General features: G+C 42.7%; 1 protein-coding gene across 3 annotated transcripts in view; it reads left to right on the top strand.

Moving 5' to 3' along the window:
• The window catches only part of LOC129855320 (breast cancer type 1 susceptibility protein homolog), a 42,539-nt gene that overhangs the window by 8,320 nt on the left and 14,480 nt on the right, over window positions 1-19,739 (top strand). For 2 of the 3 annotated variants that reach the window (XM_055922855.1, XM_055922873.1), the window contains exons 9-18: window positions 87-160; window positions 2,838-2,997; window positions 3,221-3,290; window positions 5,392-5,510; window positions 7,124-7,368; window positions 7,559-7,646; window positions 14,496-14,573; window positions 14,751-14,791; window positions 15,021-15,104; window positions 16,475-16,532. In XM_055922855.1, coding sequence (XP_055778830.1) covers window positions 87-160; window positions 2,838-2,997; window positions 3,221-3,290; window positions 5,392-5,510; window positions 7,124-7,368; window positions 7,559-7,646; window positions 14,496-14,573; window positions 14,751-14,791; window positions 15,021-15,104; window positions 16,475-16,532 — 1,017 coding nt within the window. The remainder of the gene's footprint in view (window positions 1-86; window positions 161-2,837; window positions 2,998-3,220; window positions 3,291-5,391; window positions 5,511-7,123; window positions 7,369-7,558; window positions 7,647-14,495; window positions 14,574-14,750; window positions 14,792-15,020; window positions 15,105-16,474; window positions 16,533-19,739) is intronic. The other variant, XM_055922863.1, reaches the window with a different exon arrangement.

Below are 19,739 nucleotides of genomic sequence, written 5' to 3' on the forward strand. Positions count from 1 at the left end.
ATTATATTAATCTTATTACCTGTGATTGAACTGAGACTGAAACATGAAATGCGTAATTGCATTTTCAAATGTTTCTGATCTTTCAGGGGAAGGAATGGCAGGTGACACTGGCCTGACACAGGAATCATCACAATTTTCAAGCGAGTGCATTGCCACTCAGGTAAGGATATTTATACTCCGCCCTGTTATTTCATATATTACTAGACGGTAGACATTACGAACCAAGTTATAACTTACTTTGATGTATTTTTTAATAAAAGGAAACCCTAGTGTGTAAATCTCACACGGGGTAGTGATGTCTTTAAAAATAAACTTTTTAAAAAATATATATAAATATATCTAAATCTCAGCTAAGCATAAATGTTTTCTCTGCATTTTTTCCAATATTTTCCAGCTAATTTAATACTCAATACGTGTCACACCCATCTTTGGTACACATGTAGCTATAATTTTCAAATGTAAATATGGCCCTCTATATCACAAGAAGTAGTAGTTTGCAGTATTGGATGCTTTGTGCTGCATTGGCACGCCATGACCAATAGATGGCAGACATTGCATTTATTTAATTTTTCTTCACCAAGCATGTCAGTGATTGGAAGACCCACTACATGGAAAGAATGTCCCCCTCAGCATCTTTCTAAATTGCATTTCATTTAAGTTTGAGGAAATGCGGCCGAGGAGATGACTCTCGTTTTCTGCCCCATCTGTCTTCATGCACTCCTACTTTGTCTGCTGTATTTGATTGGGAGTTTGGTTTATGTGGTTTTAGGCAGCGGAGAGGAGTTTATTCACAGCTGTACAGCCAGTTGAGGATTGGGTCTCTGACAAGCGTGTGTCTGTGTCTACGAGCGTCCAATGCACGCTTGCTTGTGCGCATGTGTTTGGCAATTTTTAACCGCTGACTACCTACAGTATATGTTACTCCGATTAGAAAATAATCTCATACATCCCATCTCTTGGCCTTCATAGAGGATTTACTCACCAGTCGTCATTCTGGGTCTGTATGGTTCTGGCTCAATGCTCAGTCATGGTCAGTGAGTAATGAGCTTAGCCAAAGCCCTGACACATCTAGGGGGCATGGCTGCAAGCCTTTTGGGGCTGAGTGTCTTCCATATCTGCCCTGAACCGTTGAACCCTAGGTCTTCCCCTCAGACAAATGACTACACCCCAACTTACTCTCTCTCTGTTTCTTTATCTCCATCTCTCTTTGTGTGTGTGTGTGTGTGTACTCTCCCTAAAAAATTTTTACCTCTTGGTCTGTCTCTTTCTGTCTTCCCCCTCTCCATCCTTCTGTCTCTTTACCTCTTTTTGATGAAGTGTTCAGTGCTTCAAGCAAGTTTCCGCTGCCAACTCCAGTAATGCTGCATGGCAGAAAATCCATCTTTAATGTTTGGTTCTGCCACCACCAGTCGAATGACATGCCTAGATCCATCCTCTCCTAGTTGATGGACGTTTTCTATTGTTTACCCGTATCAGCGTAAAGGCGACCCATGCGTTAGAACTTACACACACACACACACTTCTGTATATTTTGTGTATGTGGACACCCCTTCAAATGAGTAGATTTGGTTATTTCAGGCACACTCATTGTTGACCAGTGTATAAAATCAAGCACACAGCCATGCAATCTTCATAGACAAACATTGGCAGTAGAATGGCCAATACTGACGAGCTCAGTGACTTTCAATGTGGCACCGTCATACGATGCCACCATTCCAACAAGTCATTTCGTCAAATTTCTGCCTTGCTAGAGCTGCCCCGGTCAACTGTAAGTGCTGTTATTGTGAAGTGGCAATGTCTAGGAGCAACAACGGCTCAGCCACAAAGTGGTAGGCCATACAAGCTCACAGACGAGTGCTAGTGCTAGCACGTCTTTCCTCGGTTGCAACACTCACTACAGAGTTCCAAACTGCCTCTGGAAGCAACATCAGCACAATAACCCTTCGTCGGGAGCTTCATGAAATGGGTTTCCATGGCCGAGCAGCTGCACACAAGCCTAACATCACCACGCACACTGCCAAGCGTCGGCTGGAGTGGTGTAAAGTTCATCGCCATTGGACTCTGGAGCAGTGGAAACGTGTTCTCTGGAGTGATCAATCACGCTTTACCATCTGGCAGTCTGACGGACTAATCTGGTTTTGGCAGATGCCAGGAGAACGCTACCTACCCGTAAAGTTTAGTGTCGGAGGAATAATGGTCTGGGGATATTTTTCATGGTTTTGGCATGGCCCCTTAGTTCCAGTGAAGGGACGTCTTAATGCTACAGCATACAATAGCATTCTAGATGATTCTGTGCTTCCATCTATGTGGCACGCCCCTTTCTTGTTTCAGCATGACAATGCCCTCATGCACAAAGCAAGGACCATACAGAAATGGTTTGTCGAGCTCGGTGTGGAAGAACTTGACTGAGCTGCACAGAGCCTGGACCTCAACCCCATCGAACACCTTTGGGATGAATTGGAATGCCGACCGCGAGCCAGGCCTAATCGCCCAACATCAGTGCCCGACCGCACTAATACTCTTGTGGCTGAATGGAAGCAAGTCCCTACAGCAATATTCCAACATCTAGTGGAAAGCCTTCCAGAAGAGTGGAGACTGTTATAGCAGCACAGGGGGACCAACTCCATATTAATGCCCATGATTTTGGAATGAGATGTTTGACGAGCAGGTGTCCACATACTTTTTGTCATGTAGTGTACGTACACAAATACACACTAAGCAGGCGCTCCACCAATTTTACCAGACATTGTCTTTTTTTCAATTGCGGTATATAATTTTCCTCATTCTGCCTCGCTCATCTATAGTTATGTATCTCGCTCTCCCTTTCTCTCTTTCAGCAAAAGGTTGCGATGCAGGAGGAGCTGCGGAGGCTGGAGAGAATGATGGCGTTGGTGTCTGAAGCGCTCCAGGAGAAGGAGGAGGAGGAGCCCACTGGGGCCAAAGTCAACCCCGGGGCCTCATATCCCCCAGCGTTGCTTCAACCAGACAGGTCCACAGGTACAGAACTGGGCTTTGTTCAGGAGGGTGCAACATAACCGACCGATCAGATAGAAATGTATTGTACAGAAGAGGAAATTGTCTGTCGTGTAGAATAGGAGATGGTTTCAGTTCAGTATACCTTTTTAAGAAATACGAGCAGGGGACTGGTTGACAGTATTGTTTGAAAGCTGTCTACTTTCGAATGGCAGCTGACCTGAATTTGTTGGTTTTGTTTGTTTAGTCTCCTCAGGCCTTGATCTCCAGGCGACCCTGCCGTGTGGCCAGGGCACCAGGAAGAGGTCTGTCAGCAGGTGAGCAAAGCCAGAGGTTAACGAGGCACCACACATTAACAACAGACTTTATGAAATTATGACTTATTCAACGCTTCACTACACAATCACTTTGATAACCCGGTGCTGTTGGTTAGGTTTTGCTTACTACTTCATCAAATATGTGGGAGTTATTGAAAAAATAAATGTTATCGCAAAGTAGCACAAATTAAGTCTGTGCAATTAGAAAAATCATAATTTGGGTGTTTTTAATTGAACTCAGTGCAACAGAAAACAGGGTCGTCCCCCACCGAGTTTCGAATGTAGGAAATCGCACTTAGATGATAAGTAGACTTTTTATTCACAGCATGAGATGGGAGCACTATTATTGCCAGCTGCTTACTTATGAGCCATCACCACAACAGCAAGTCATCTGAATCTGCGACTTATTGAGGCACGACTGATGGAGGGGGGTGGGTGTCGTTGGCTGCAACCTTCGGGCAGTATACGCTCATTTCAACCAGAGTGGGGTATCAGCTTCAGAGCCATTTTCAGGGCATGAATTTCATCCTCAACATACCAATATTTTTAAGTGTCTGCCATGTAATTGCTTTTTCCCTCAACCCGTGACTGAGGGGAAAGTCCAAGAAAGTTAGCTCGTGTTAGCTAGTATCTTTGTTTTAGCTAGCTCAGCGTCTGCCTGGTGCAGTTTTTTGGATAGAGGGTGATGCATCTCGGAGGACAGGCGGATAATCTCCCTAATGAAGCCGGAATCTGCTTATGCTGCGGAGAATCAAAAAGTAATTAGCGGCTGCATCTTATTTGTCATTTGGAGCACTTAGAGGGAAACTTGGGTTGCCACGGTAATTTATCTCTCCCGCTTGACTGCATCTCCCTATCTCTCCCTCCTTACTCATCTCCAGGGTTCTAAGTGCTGTCCTCTGGGGGAGGGAGAGAGCAGGGCCGGCTCCAGGCATAAGCAACATAAGCAGTCGCTTAGGGCCCCCGGCCGTTAGGGGGCCCCAGACTCAATTAAAGCATTTTTTTTCGGGAACTCAGTCAGGGTCTCAACTTACTGTTGAGAGTTAGAATAGAAGAATACACAAGGTGCAACTTCAAAATTTGGTTTTGTATCAGCAGTTTTTCTCTTATGACAGTCACTCAATTAGCCATGTCAGCTAGCAATTTTTAGATTGCTAAGTTAGTCTAGCCAGCTATTTTAACTTGCAGTAATCATGGCCACATCCTGACCGGGCATGTGCCCAGGGGCCCTGACCTCCAGGGGGCTCCCATTGATTTTGTCACTCTAACTCTAACCGATATCATTAACCGATATCCGATATCATTAACTTGGCATAAGTCTTGGCAAAATGTGTAGAATTGCAGGAAATGAGCTTTAAAACTGCAAACATTTCTCTCCACCCAATGGGAAAATGGGTAGAATTGCAGGAAATTTGTTATAAAATTGCTAACCTTCTTTCCGCCCCTGGCAAAATTTGTAGAATTGCATAAATCTTGCTTTAAAACTGCAACATTTCCTCTACTCCCCATGGCAAAATGTGTAGAATTGCAGCAAATTTACTTTAGATCGTACAAGAGGGGGCCCACTAAAATGTTTTGCCCGAAGGTTGGGGCCCTCCCCAACCAACCAAATCTCATTTCACCTCACCAAAAGGCTAGGGTCGGCCCTGAAAGAGGGATGAGGGGGAAAAAGAGGAGAGACTGGGATCATATGAGACAAGTTTTGCTGGCCTCTATTTTACTGTGCATGTCTGGAGACATTGGGGAAATTGTAAGGAATGGGTTGCAATGACGTCTTTTACCTGGGACTATCATCTAGCCACTGGTCATTTAAATACAGGAGTTCTGTCAAGTTGCTGCATTACCTTATCCTAATCAAAATGTCCCTGAGTAAGTTTCTATTGCATATTTTTTGATTCACCAAATCGCAATTGAATCTTGCTTCACTAGGTTATATTCCATTTTTAATCACAAGGGTTAAGCTTTTAGTCATAACTGTCAACCACAATTGTATTATTTAAATGTATATATGTCAATGTCTCTTTCTTGTGGTTCTTTGCTGTGGCTGCTCTTTCCCAAAAACTTTCCACATAGTATGATGTTCTCTCTTCTTCTCCCCTAGGGAAGGTGCCCAAAACATTGGGGGAAATGCAGCCTCACCGTCCCCTGGTCTTGGAGACTGTGAGGGCCTTGGGCCCACCCCCACCACGCCCTGCCGCACCAAACATGAGGGGACTGGGGGTAAGTCCACGGATCCAGTGGCTACTACAATGGCATTAGACTAATAAGACCAAAAATGATTTTGTGGAAGGTCTGAGGTCCTTCCCAAATTTTTCTCCAATGCGTTTTGAGAAGGAGGCGAGAAAATACCGAGTCAAAAGCCATAGTAGTATAGAGAATACCCATCTCTGTCTTAATCTGAGAGTGTTTGTGTGTTGCCATGAACTTGCATCAAATCAAAGTTTATTTGTCGCGCACAGTTTTGCAGGTTTTATCGCAGGTGCAGCGAAATGCTTATGTTTAGGGATGCACGATATATTGGTGACCGTATCAAGTTTAACGCCGATGTGCAAAACCAATGTCAAAGCTGACGTGCATACCTATATAACGTGTAAAGTGTTATTTGACACGCCAAATGGTGTGTTATTTGACACGCCAAATGGTGTGTTATTTGACACGCCAAATGGTGTGTTATTTGACACGCCAAATGGTGTGTTATTTGACACGCCAAATGGTGTGTTATTTGACACGCCAAATGGTGTGTTATTTGACACGCCAAATGGTGTGTTATTTGACACGCAAGACCCAAACGGCGTTCCATAGAAATCCTGGTTGAGAATGAACAAATGAACAACGAAACAGCAAGTACGTGAAAGAAATTGGTTTTGATTATGTTTTACTGGTAATGGGGACATACGTAAATGCCAACAAAATAACTTTTTGGTCAGTGTGTGTGCGCGTGTAACCTTTATTTAACTAGGCAAGTCAGTTAAGAATAAATTCTTATTTACAATGACGGCCTACCCCGGCCAAACCCGTACGACGCCGGGACAATTGTGCGCTGCCCTATGGGACTCCCAATCACAGCCGGATGTGCTACAGCCTGGATTTGAACCAGGGACTGTAGTGATGCCTCTTGCACTGAGATGCAGTGCCTTAGACTGCTGTGGTCGTATAGGTGTTAACTATTTAACTGTACTAGAATGCTTAAAAGGCTGCTAAAATTAGAAATATGGGGTATCATTATAGTTTTGTTTTTTTTGCAAGGAAAATATCAGATATTGGTATCGGACAAAAATGTCATATCGGTGCATCACTAGTGGACATTTTGAAGTGGGGACAACAGACTGGAATAGGGAGAGATTGACTATGTCCCATAAACACACCAGCCAGCTGGTCTGCACATGCTCTGATGACGCGATTTGGGATGCCTTCTGGGCTGGCAGCCTTGCGAGGGTTAACGCACTTGAACTCCTTACTCACGTCGACCATGGAGATCGGGAGCACATAGTCCTTGTGAGCAGCGGGAGCCCACGTTGGCGGCTAGGTGTTGTTTTTCCTGGAAGCGGGCGAAGTGGGTGTTTAGCTTGTCCGGGAGCGAGGCGACGGTGTCCGTGACATGGCTGGCTTTCCCTTTATAATCCGTGATTGTCTGGAGTCCCTGCCACATGCGTCTTGTGTCTGAGCCGTTGAATTGCAACTCTACTTTGTCCCTGTACCGTCGTTGCCTTACGGAGGTCATAGCTAGTCTGTTTTGTACACATCCATAGTAGTATTACATGTTTGTTAGTTCACGGTTTCGATTTATTAGTGTTATTTTGTAGTATATGAATGTATTTGCGTGTCTACGTCAGCAGGGCGGCTTGGCAGACAGTCAGGACGGGTCCTAAGGAGCAGCATGAGAGCGAGGCCCAACCAGGGGTCGTCAGTGGTCAGAGTGCACAGCGGGACCAATGCTCCCTCAGCTGGGCTGGAGGTCCAGGATACCCCGGGGGCCATCCAGCCTGCCAACACACACCCATCAACGCACACTCCACTGCGGGAACCCGCTGGGGTCAAGTTGGTGCTGGTAGCATCAGGACTCAGTGCACCTGAACAGGTAAATGTTTCTGTGACACATCCTAGTACGTCAATTCACACGTTCCAGGTGTTTTAAATGTTTGATAATACTTGATGTCATTAGGTTTTAATATAACTTTAATCTACCATATAAGATACTGGTTGTACTTCTGTGGCACTTGAGTCTCGAGTTTGCTTACTGATGACAGATTTTTCCACTTTCTCTCCAGTCGATGGTGAACAAGTTTGCCAAGAGGATGGGAGGCAGTGTGTGTTCACAAGTGACACCCGAGACCACCCATGTCATCATGAACACAGGTTAGTGTGGAGTAACCTTTCGCTACAGAAAATTAAACAAGTATTTATTTTTGGACTAATTCCGGTAGGTCCAGACTGCGAATTTCCCGGCAGCATGGCCTTTGATGCCCCTTGTGTGTCCATTATTCCCCCCACCAAAAAGCCATGCCTTGTGGCCGTTGTGCCCTTCGGCTGAATATAATAATAATAATTCCCTTCCCCCGGCTACCAATCGCGGTGCTCTGAAGCACCTCTCACTCACATGGCTTTCTCAGATCTCAATTCTTATTAGCCAATGCCGGTCACGTGATCAGCTCCTTCTCACAGCTCCGAAGTACAAGTGAAGACCGACACATCGGGAATGCAACGGCGTACATCCTTCTTATGGAATTCCGAGGCACACTTTGAAGATGCTAGAAGAACTGTCCACATTTATCTCTCCTCAGCCAACAAGACGAGAAACGAACCGCAAAATCACTGGCATATGTCAATCTACTGTTCCCCCATAGAATAGGTTACCTAATAGAATAGGTTACCTATTCTATTGCTCAGCTTGTGCGAGAACTAAATATTTATCTCGAGGCGGCTTGAAATTTAAGGGCATCTAGTCGTCCCGGAGACAATAGAAAAAATATGTCTTGCACAGTTCAAAACAGATTCTAGGACAGTTGTGTGACGGTAGATCCCAAATTCATGCAACCACTGTAAATCAAAAATAAACGTAAAAAAGCAATGAGGCTGATGCAACAGATCAGAACGTTTAGCTTAAAATGTTGATCATCTTATTTCTTCACATTATAACCGCAGAAATACGCTCACGGCAGTAATAATGACCTCAACATTTCAATGGTCGGTTTTTGGCTAGACTACTTTGAAACAAGATTAGATAGACATGCTTTATAAAATGACAAACAATTAAGTTTATGGTTAAAGTGTTTCAAAATGCTGATAGCTCCGATTCCAATGGGCGGTGTGCAACAGGCACTGTCATTTCTCTCCTATGTGAATGAACCGTGCCTTAAGTATGCCGACAGACTCAAGCCTTTTAGACGTTACCGTTTGTCCTTCATTATATTTATCAAACATGACTGGCGTTTAGCCTATATTTATGTAATCAAAAGTCTAATTAAAGTTGGCTACATTTTCAGGCATCTCCATTTCAGCATTGGTGTAGACATGAGAAGCTGTAAGCTAAATTCGCATGTCACCTACACTTTGACATGTATGCTAATTATTGATGTACATTTTATGCACAATACATTTAGAATGTTATTCTAAAAGCACTTTTGAAAGAGGGGGATCCGAGCTTTCCACTGCGACTACATTTATTTCGCAACTCATTAAACCGGAGTGTATATAATAGCATGGTTTTGTAGCATTTAGCGCTCAGTGCCTTGGTGGAGGCCACGGCTGAATGTAACACGGGTCAGTTGTAACAGGTAGGCCTACATTATGTTCCACTGTATTTATGCAGCCTTGTCTGCGTGCCAGTGGATGGTTTCCTTAACAATACTTCTTGATTATATTGTTTGGTAAGTGTACAACACAGGGAGGACAAAGGATTTTTTTGTATAGCCTTCACAATACACATTAGGCCTACAAGCTTTTTATTTTACCGTTATTTAACTAGGCAAGTCAGTTAAGAAAAAAAATCTTATTTTCAATGACGGCTTAGGAACAGTGCCTTAGCTGTACCTTAGCCAGTAGGTTACTAGTCCAACGCTCTAACCACTAGGCTACCTAGTATCATCAGTATCTAGTATCATCAGTATCTGTAAATGTCAAGTTTTAGCCAGTAGGTCCTGGCTACAGTGCCTTCAGATTTAAATGTAGAATTTGTGTGACTGGCCTACACACAATACCTCATAATGTCGAAGTGGAATTACAGTACCAGTCAAAAGTTTGGACACATTTACTCATTCAAGAGCTTTTCTTTATTTTGGACTATTTTCTACATTGTAGAATAATAGTGAAGACATCAAAACTATGAAATAACATATGGGATCATGTAATAAAACAAAAAAGTGTTAAACAAATCAATATATATTTTAGATTCTACAAAGTAGCCACCACCCTTTGCCTTGACAGCTTTGCACATGCTTGGCATTCTCTCAACCAGCTTCACCTGGAATGTTTTTCCAACAGTCTTGAAGGAGTTCCCACATATGCTAAGCACTTGTTGGCTGCTTTTCTTTCAGTCTGCAGTCCAACTCATCCCAAACCATCTCAATTGGGTTGAGTTTGGGTGATTGTGGAGGACACACTTACTCACACTTACTATTTCATAGTTTTGATTCACTATTATTAATGTAGAAAATAGAAAAAATGAAGAAAAACCCTTGAATGAGTGTCCAAACTTTTGACTGGAACGGTATGTTTACATAATTTATCTTGCGTAAATAAGTATTCAACCCCTTTGCTATGGCAAGCCTAAATAAGATCAGGAGTAAAAATGTGCATAACAAGTCACATCATAAGTTGCATGGCCTCACTCTGTGCGCAATAATAGTGTTTAACAGGATTTTTGAATGATTACCTCATCTCTGTACCCCACACATACAATTATCTGTAAAGTCCCTCAGTTGAGCAGTGAATTTAAAACACAGATTCAACCACAAAGACCAGGGAGGTTTTCCCATGCCTCGCAAAGGGCACCTATTGGTAGATGGGTAAAAACAAACAAAAGGCATTGAATATTCCTTTGAGCATGGTGCAGTTATTCATTAAACTTTGGATGATTTATCAATACACCCAGTCACTACAAAGATACAGGTGTCCTTCCTAACTCAGTTGCCGGAGAGGAAGGAAACGGCTGTGATAGAAAACTGAGGATGGATCAACTACATTGTAGTTACTCCACAATACTAACCTAAATGACATATTGAAAAGGAAGTTTGTACAGAACAAAAATATTCCAAAACATGCATCCGGTGTGCAATAAGGCACAAGTAATACTGCAAAAAATGTGGCAATGAAATTAACTTTATGTCCTGAATACAAAGCGTTATATTAAACCGTTAGTTTTAATGGATTTTATAGCAGAAACTGAGGGTGGATCAACAACGTAGTAATTACTTCACAATACTAACCTAATTGACAGAGTGCAAAGAAGGAAGCTTGTGTAGAAAAACAAATATTCCAAAACATGCATCCTGTTTGCAGTAAGCCACTAAAGAAAATATTGCAAAAAAATGTGGCAAAGCAATTCCGTTTTTGACATGAATACAAAGTGTTATATTTGCGGAAAATACAACGCATCACTGAGTACCACTCTCCATATTTTCAAGTGTAGTGGTGGCTGCATCATCTTTATAGTTATGCTTGTAATTTGTGAAGGACTGGGGAGTTTTTCAGGCTAAAAAATAAACGGAATGGAGCTAAGCATAGGAAAAATCCTAGAGGAAAACCTGGTTCTGTTCTGACCTGAAAATGGTTGTCTAGCAATAATCAACAACCAACTTGACAGAGCTTGAAGAATTTTGAAAATAATAAATGGGCAATTCCAGGTATGCAAAGTTCTTAGAGACTTACCCAGAAAGACTCTCAGCTATAATCGCTGCCAAAAGGTGATTCAAGCTTTAATGACTCATGGGTGTGAATGCTTATGTAAATTCGATATTTCTCTATTTTGTTTTCAATACATTTTCACTTTGTCATTATGGGGTATTGTGTGTAGATGGGTGATAAAAAAACATATATTTGATCCATTTTGAATTTGGGCTGTAACACTGGAATAAGTCCAGGGGTATGAGTACTTTCCGAAGGCACTTTATTACTTCATCATGCTCAAAGGGATAGTAAATGTCTGCTTTTTACATTTGTACCCATCTACCAATAGGTGCCCTTCTTTGCAGGGCATTGGAAAACCTCCCTGGTCTTTGGATGAAATTCACTGCTCGACTGAGGGACCTTACAATTATCTGTATGTGTGGGGTACAGAGACGAGGCAGTCATTCAAAAATCATGTTAAACACTATCATTGCAGTCCATGCAACTCATTATGAGCACATATTTACTCCTGAACTTATTTCGGCTTGCCATAACAAAGGGGTTGAATACTTATTAACTCCATACATTTCAGCTTTTTATTTGTTTATTAATTTGTAAACATTTCGAAAAACCTAATTCCACTTTGATATTGTGGTTTATTGTGTTTAGGCCAGTGACCCCAAAGAAATCGCAATTTAATTTAATTTTAAATTCAGGCGGTAACTCAACAAAATGTGGAAAATGTCAAGGGGTGTGAATACTTTTAAGTATCGTGATAATATTGTATCAGTTCTCTGGCAATTCCCATCCCTAAAACAAACACACAGCCCTCTACACACACACACACACCGTCTTCAAGCCTTAATTGCGCTCTCTGATGGATTCTTTGGATTTCAAAGCCGCCTCCTCCAAAGCACAACATTAGCTGAAGAGTGGTTTAAGGAAGCCACGTTAATGGCATCCGTTACCCCGGCAACTGCCAAATGAAATTGTGCAGGTTCTTGATCTTTCGGGGGCAGTGAAAGGTTGAGGAGGAGTAGGAGGAGGAAAGTTTGGGTCTGTGCGAGAAAGAGTTATCTCACCATGGTCATTAGACTAAAACAGACGTTAAGAATTCCACACCTAGGTAGTATTCATTAGGCACCAACTGGAAGAAAACTGACTGAAACATCGAGGGACTGCCTCTACTTAAGAAACAATTGTTTTGCTACAATGTGCACTAATGCTTCTTAACAGTCTATTCGGAAAGTATTCAGACCCCTTCACATTTTCCACATTTTGTTACATTACAGCCTTATTCTAAAATAGAAAAATAAAATAAAATAATCTATCATCAATCTACACACAATATCCCATAATGACAGTGACAACAGGTTTTTTGAAAATGTTGCAAATGTATAATTTTTTTTTACCGAAACCTTATTTACATAAGTATTCTGACCCTTTGCCATGAGACTCAAAATTGAGCTTAGGTTCATCCTGTTTCCATTGATCAACCTTGATGTTTCTACAACTTGGTTGGAGTCCACCTGTAGTAAATTCAGTTGATTGTTCATGATTTGGAAAGGCACACACCTGTCTAAATAAGGTCCCACAGTTGATAGTGCATGTCGGAGCTAAAACCAAGCCATGAGGCCGAAGGAATTGTCCGTAGAGCTCTGAGACAGGATTGTGTCAAGGCACAGATCTGGGGAAGAGTACCAAAACATTTCTGCAGCATTGAAGGTCCCCAAGAACAGTGGCCTCCATTATTCTTAAATGGAATAAGTTTAGAACCACTCTAAGACTCTTTCTAGAGCTGGCCGCCCTGCCAAACTGAGCAATCGGGGGAGAAGGGCCTTGGTCAGGGAGGTGACCAATAACCCGATGGTCACTCTGACAGAGCTCCAGAGTTCCTCTGTGGAAATAGGAGAACCTTCCAGAAGGACAATCATCTCTGCAGCCCTCCACCAATCAGGTCTTTATGGTAGAGTGGCCAGATGGAAGACACCCCTCAGTAAAAGGTACATGACAGCCCGCTTGAAGTTTGCCAAAAGGCACCTTAAGGACTCTGACCATGAGAAACAAGATTCTCTGGTCTGATGAAACCAAGATTGAGATCTTTGGCCTGAATGCCAAGCGTCACGCCTGGAGGAAACCTGGCACCATCCCACGGGGAAGCATAGTGGTTGCAGCATCATGCTGTGGGGATGTTTTTCAGAGGCAGGGACTTGGAGACTAGTGAAGATCGAGGGAAAGATGAACGGAGAAAAGTACAGCGCGATCCTTGATGAAAACCTTCTCCAGGGCGCTCAGAAGCTCCAACTGGGGAGAAGGTTCACCTTTCCAACAGGACAACAACCTTAAGCCCACAGCCAAAACAACTCAGGAGGTCTCTGAATGACTTTGCGTGGCCCAGCCAGAGGCCGGACTTGAACCCGATCAAACAGGACTTGTGAGGATCTGCAAAGAAGAATGGGAGAAACTCCCCAAATACAAGTGTGCCAAGCTTCGAGCATCATACCCAAGAAGACTCGAGGCTGTAATCGCTGCCAAAGGTGCTTCAACAAAGTACTGAGTAAAGGGTCTGAATACTTATGTAAATGTGATATTTTGCATTGTCATTATGGGGCATTATGTGTCGATTGATGAGGAGAAAAACGCTTTCATCCATTTTAGAATAAGGCTGTAACGTAACAAAATGTGGGAAAAGGTGAAGGTCTCTGAATACTTCCCGAATGCACTGCAGATGGTTGTGGATTGAGACGAGACTTAACCGATGACAAGACTGTTACTGATAGGAAAGTGTGTGTGTGCTGCCAACCACCAGACAGGAAGCTCCAGGCACCATCTCTAAGATCACAGCAGGGCTCTCGCCTACGCACTCATTGCCATGGGTCAGCTCTCTACTCTGCACTGTCAACCAGCGCATGCTTGATATCTAGTGTAACTTCCTATTCATAAAGATGTAACTTTATTACGCAGATTGACGAAGTATCACCGGACTTCCTGATATGTCTCTCTAACCTGGCTGTGGATCACATGCGGTGAAGCATTCATTTCCCACAGAATGCCGACTCGTAGTCCACTGTGACTGTAAAATACGACTATGGATTTCCGATTTGATGCTCTGCGCTGCCATTTACTGCTGGTTTTCCAAGTTCAGTTCATGATCTTACTGTCATTTTGAAAATCTTGTCATCAAATCACAAAAGCCCAACATGGCAACAAAGTATTTGTGAACAGTGATTTCATTGGGTGAGGTTAACGAAGTGTTTTGAGGCCATTTTTATGAAACGCCGTGGATGACATTCACTGAAGTTATGATTTGTGTGTACTATGTGTTCTATGTGTATGTTTTCTCACGTCTACCCTAACTTTTTGTTTGTCTGTCCGTCACAGATGGTGATCTGGTGTGTGAGCGCACGCTCAAGTACTTCCTGGGCATCGCAGGCAGGAAGTGGGTGGTGAGCTTCCAGTGTGAGTTCAGAGTTCCGTCACTGTAATTTGTCCCCTCACCACAGACAGATTTAGGGAAACCAGTGTTAATGTGAAACCACAGGGAAGGGAAGGTTTCTTACGTAACACAGCTCAAGGGAAATGGGGATTGTTTGTGTTGCCGAATATAAGCATTATTTTTGTTCCTATACTCCACAGGGATTTCCGAGTGCTTCAAACAAGGGACAATCTTAAATGAGGTACACTCTGGTTGCATGTTATATTCCAAGAGTAGATTACAGTATATTCCATATGTTTCCCATTGAGTTAATCTCTGTTTGTGAAGCATGGATTTTAATTTGTATTTTTCTTGGTAATGTCCTGGTAAAATTTAAAAAAAGATTAAAATGATTTCAATGACAAATGATACTACCGACTTACCTATTAAGAATTTTTTAACCCTTCGTCTCCCCTCGTCCACCCCCACAGACGTCATTTGAGGTGCGAGGAGACGTTGTGAACGGACATGATCACCAAGGGCCCATGAGAGCACGGACCACAGGGGACACAAGTGTACGTTTTACACCTGTGCTGTTACACCTTCACTATTACACCCCGTAATACACACCACACCCCATATCACACCTGCACTATTCCATCGCAAATGTACACCTAGGTATTCTATTACAACACATTACCCCATATTGCATTTAAACGAATACACCCCCATATTACAAGATGTGTGCAGTCTTTTACTTTTTCAAAACTTTTTGCTGAACAGATTCTTTGATCTCCAGCACCTGCTTCAAACCACTAGATGCGTCATCTTGGAGTGCACGCCTAGTCCTGCTTTAAAAAGTCAAACCCATTTTCTGATGGCGCTTTCATCTCCTTTTTGGAGTGGGGCCAGACCTGAAAGCAGCAGCAGAGGAACCTTTGCAACTGAAGAGGAGAACTTGAAATGGCTTGATGTCATGTTGGTGTTATTGGCTGCTTTGAGGAGGCCCCTAATTGAATTAACCAGTAATTTCAGGCCTATTTGAAGGACCCGATTACAGTCTCCCCACCTTGATGGCTTCAGACACACTGCCGTGTTCATATTCGCTCGCCGTCGCCAGACGAACGGGACAGACAGTCAAACCGATAAATTGGTATTCTAGGCGTTTGTCACCAGAATGCTGATTGCAAGATGTGAGTGGCATGGTGGGTGGGTGGTAGGAGGGTGTGTGTGTGTGTGTGTTATCATGTCCTTTAATTCCACCTGAAGGGCATTAGGTGTCTAAATGAGAAATATGTAAGCGAGACGTTTGTTCATCAGACCGCAACCGCGGGCTAGCGGTCATTATGGATGGAGACCGAAGTGTTGAGATTGAGCGTTTCTCAGTCAAATAGGTTGGCGCTTTCTAAAACAGTACCATCCAACTGAATCGTGGATATTAGCCGAGGCTTTGATGTGAAATCAGGGTTGTCGCTTTATATGGCTTGACTGGCTATAAATAACTTTATTGTTTGGACAAATGTTAACTATTGATAATGAAGTACTTCATGAGATACCCATTTAGAACATATATTATCCATGTATAGGCCTAAATTAACAGTAAACAGTAGAGATGTGCCTGACTGGCGGTGCACTTTACCAAAAGCATGGATGTTACCATGGAGAATTCTGTACATCTTGAGCCTTTTTTTTGTCCCCGTGTTCTGTTTGACACCATACTGGATTCAAAAGCAGTTAGTGCTTTTGGTTTAATACATTGTTTTCCCTACCATTTGTATAGGCAGGGTGGAACCCCCCCCAACCTTGGCTCCACTGGTTTCAATGGAACGTTATGGTCCCACAGGACCTGGATGTTGCTTTGGGCCTTTGTGACCCACCTGGAAGAAGGTCTTATCTCCTGAATTGACTAAATCTAAACGGAGCTCCTGTCTCTCTCTCTCCCTAGCTGCTGATGAAGGATTACGAGATCTGTTTCCAAGGCTCTTTCACCGATATGACCACTGGTAAGGAACTGCAACGCCGACCAGAAAACAACCCGCTACAGACCATACTACACAATCTCACCTCGCCAAGAAATGGGTTGAGGCTGGAACACTTAAAAAAAAAAATATATATATATATATATTTTAGAAAATACCATTGATTTATTTGGCAATGGTGGATGTTTAATGTTTTTGTGAAAAAATACAGTACTCTCTCTATTCGCCCCCTCATTCGAAATAGAAGTCCATTTAAATTAGAAGTATCATCAGTTTCCCCTAGAGCCTTTTGCAGGTGACAGCTAGTCGGCTGAACTTTGGGAACGTTGGCTAATGGAACAAGAGAGATATTATGGTGTTTTAATTTGTGTATAGATATATATGTTTTAAAGAAAGGAAAAAAGTGAAAAGGCAAAAGGGAAGAAGCCTGGACGTCAGGAAAAACACAAGGTGGCCTTCATTTATGGAAAGCCTCCCCAGGACTCCTGGTAGTACCGCTGTCTCTTTAGAGACAAGAAAATGAATCCACCTCTGTCTACCCAGTCCCACTCATTTACCACTGTGAACTGTAGGACTCACACACACACACACACACACACACACACACACACACACTCTGGCATAGAGGAGTAGTTCTCTGACGTTGGGAACAGTTTGAAGCCCATTGTTTTGTGCCTGTCAATTTATTGAATGGTTAAAAATTGCAGTGTGCAATGGGAGGGTTGAGAACTGACAAAGTTATGGATGAGTCATAGCTAGCGGTTAACAACCAGCTTGGATCTCAAACCATGCTACAATATAAAAGTTCAAAGAAATATCGTGTTCCTATGTCTTCACATGGGTGACCAAAGCAAGACTTGCCTAGTTTATTTAAGGTAAAATTGTAAAACTTGTTTTATTTTTAAGACCAACAAAATGAATAAAGTGAACAAAATATGCATATATTGGTAGTGTTTCAATCCACCAAACTAATTGATTTTCTTCAACTAGACCAAAAACAAAGTTCAGAAATCCAAGTCCCAGAAAGTCCAAACAGAATCGCAAGAAAAAAATTGTCCCAAAGTTAATCAAAAGGCAAAAATGTGCAATCCCCCTTCAAAATGTGACCTAAATAAAGTTAGTCACACACACACAAAAAAACAAGATGGATCTCGGATGGTTGTGGGAGAGGGAAATCCGGCCTGGTGGAGAGCTTACAACAGCTCAATGTTAAGGCTTCCTCCAAAACAAAGGAATCCTTTTGTCGTTGATTTAACAATCCACAAAAATTAGCAACAAGTGTAACTTTGAATTTCTTAATCTAGGCTACTTAAAAGGTTTTCCACACACAAAAAAACTCAGCCAGGTACACACACAATATTTCCACCAAACTGCTCCCCTTCTTCTTAAAGGGACATTCCCTCTTAAAAGGGATAGTCCACTGAAATGACAATGGCGACCATCTTAGCTTTGCCAGTGCAAATAATGCAGTCGGGAACTGGCAGATATATAATAGCATGAAAATGAAAATACACAAAGGGTTTAACCTTGCAAGGTTTTTAAAACTTTAAACCAGACATATGCACATGTACATATCACCTCACTTGTGGCAGTCACAAGAGGAGCTACAGGTAACTGCCAAAAGAAAGAAAATACCAATGTGTCTTAATAATAGGGTGTTGGGCCACCACGAGCTGCCGGAGCTGCATTGGCCACCACGAGCTGCATTGGCCACCACGAGCTGCATTGGCCACCACGACCTGCCTTGGCATAGAGTGTCTGGAACTCTATTGGAGGAATTTGGTAATTCAGTGTTTAGTTGATGGCGGTGGGAAACGCTGTTTCAGACACCGCTCCAGAATCAAATCAAAGGTTATTTGTCACGTGCCGAATACAACAGGTGTAGACCTTAACGTAAAATGCTTACTTATAAGCCTCTAACCAACAATGCAGTTCAATAAATAGACTTAAGAAAATATTTACTAAATAAACAAATGTAAAACAAAATAAATAAGTAACACAAAATGACATAACAATAACGAGGCTATGTACAGGGGGTACTGGTAGAGATATTATGTGCGTGAGTACAGGTCAGTTGAGGTCATTTGTACATGTATGTAGAGGTAAAGTGATTATGCATAGATAATAAACATCGAGTAGCAGCAGTGTAAAAACAAATGGGGGGGGGGGGGTCAATGTAATGGTCCAGTGGCCATTTTGATTAATTGTTCAGCCGTCTTTCGGCTTGGGGATAGAAGCTGTTTAGAAGCTTCTTGGACCTAGATGTGGTGCTCTGGTACCGCTTGCTGTGCGGTAGCAGAGAGAACAGTCTGACTAGGGTGGCTAGAGTCTCTGACAATTTTTTGGGCCTTCCTCTGACCGCCTAGTATATAGGTCCTGGATGGCAGGAAGCTTGGCCTTAGTGATGTATTGGGCCGTATGCATTACCCTCTGTAGCGCCTTACGGTCGGATGCCGAGCAGTTGCCATACCAGGCGGTGATGCAACCGGTTCAGGATGCTCTCGATGGTGCAGTTGTATAATTTTTTGTGGATCTGGGGACCCATGCCAAATCTTTTCAGTATCCTGGGGGGGGGCGTTGTCGTGCCCTCTTCACGACTGTCTTGGTGTGTTTGGACCATGATAGTTTGTTGGTGATGTGGACACCAACAAAGTGTCCACATCACCAATCACCAAGGACCTTAACTCTCGACCCGCTCCACTACAGCACTGTCAATGTTAATAGGGGCCTGTTCGGCCCTCCTTTTCCTGTAGTCCACGATCATCTATTTTGTCTTGCTGACACTCATCTCCCATAAGTGTTTAATTAGGTTGAGATTTGGTGGCTGACACACACACACACCCTTTAAACCAGCTATGCTCCTTTGAGACCCCTCTTTCAAAGTCACTAAGATAACTTATTCTAGCCATGGTAGACCCAATAATGGGCACTTTATACATGACCCTAAGCATGATGGGATGTTTTAATTGTTTAATTAACTCAGGAACCACACCTGTTTTCAATATAATTTGTATCCCTCATTTACTCAAGTGTTTCCTTTATTTTGCCAATTACCTGAACATTATACAGCAATTCTTTGCCCTTAGGGGTAACTGTGGAGTAAAGTTGGTGCCAAAGGTCTGAAAACATGTAAACACTTCTAAATTGTCTTAAGACGTAATCTTTCACTCTTCTTGGAGACTCTTTTTAGTACAGTGCCTTCAGAAAGTATTCACACCCCTTGACTTTTTC

Source organism: Salvelinus fontinalis, chromosome 1, assembly GCF_029448725.1.
Source record: "Salvelinus fontinalis isolate EN_2023a chromosome 1, ASM2944872v1, whole genome shotgun sequence".
Lineage (NCBI taxonomy): Eukaryota > Metazoa > Chordata > Actinopteri > Salmoniformes > Salmonidae > Salvelinus > Salvelinus fontinalis.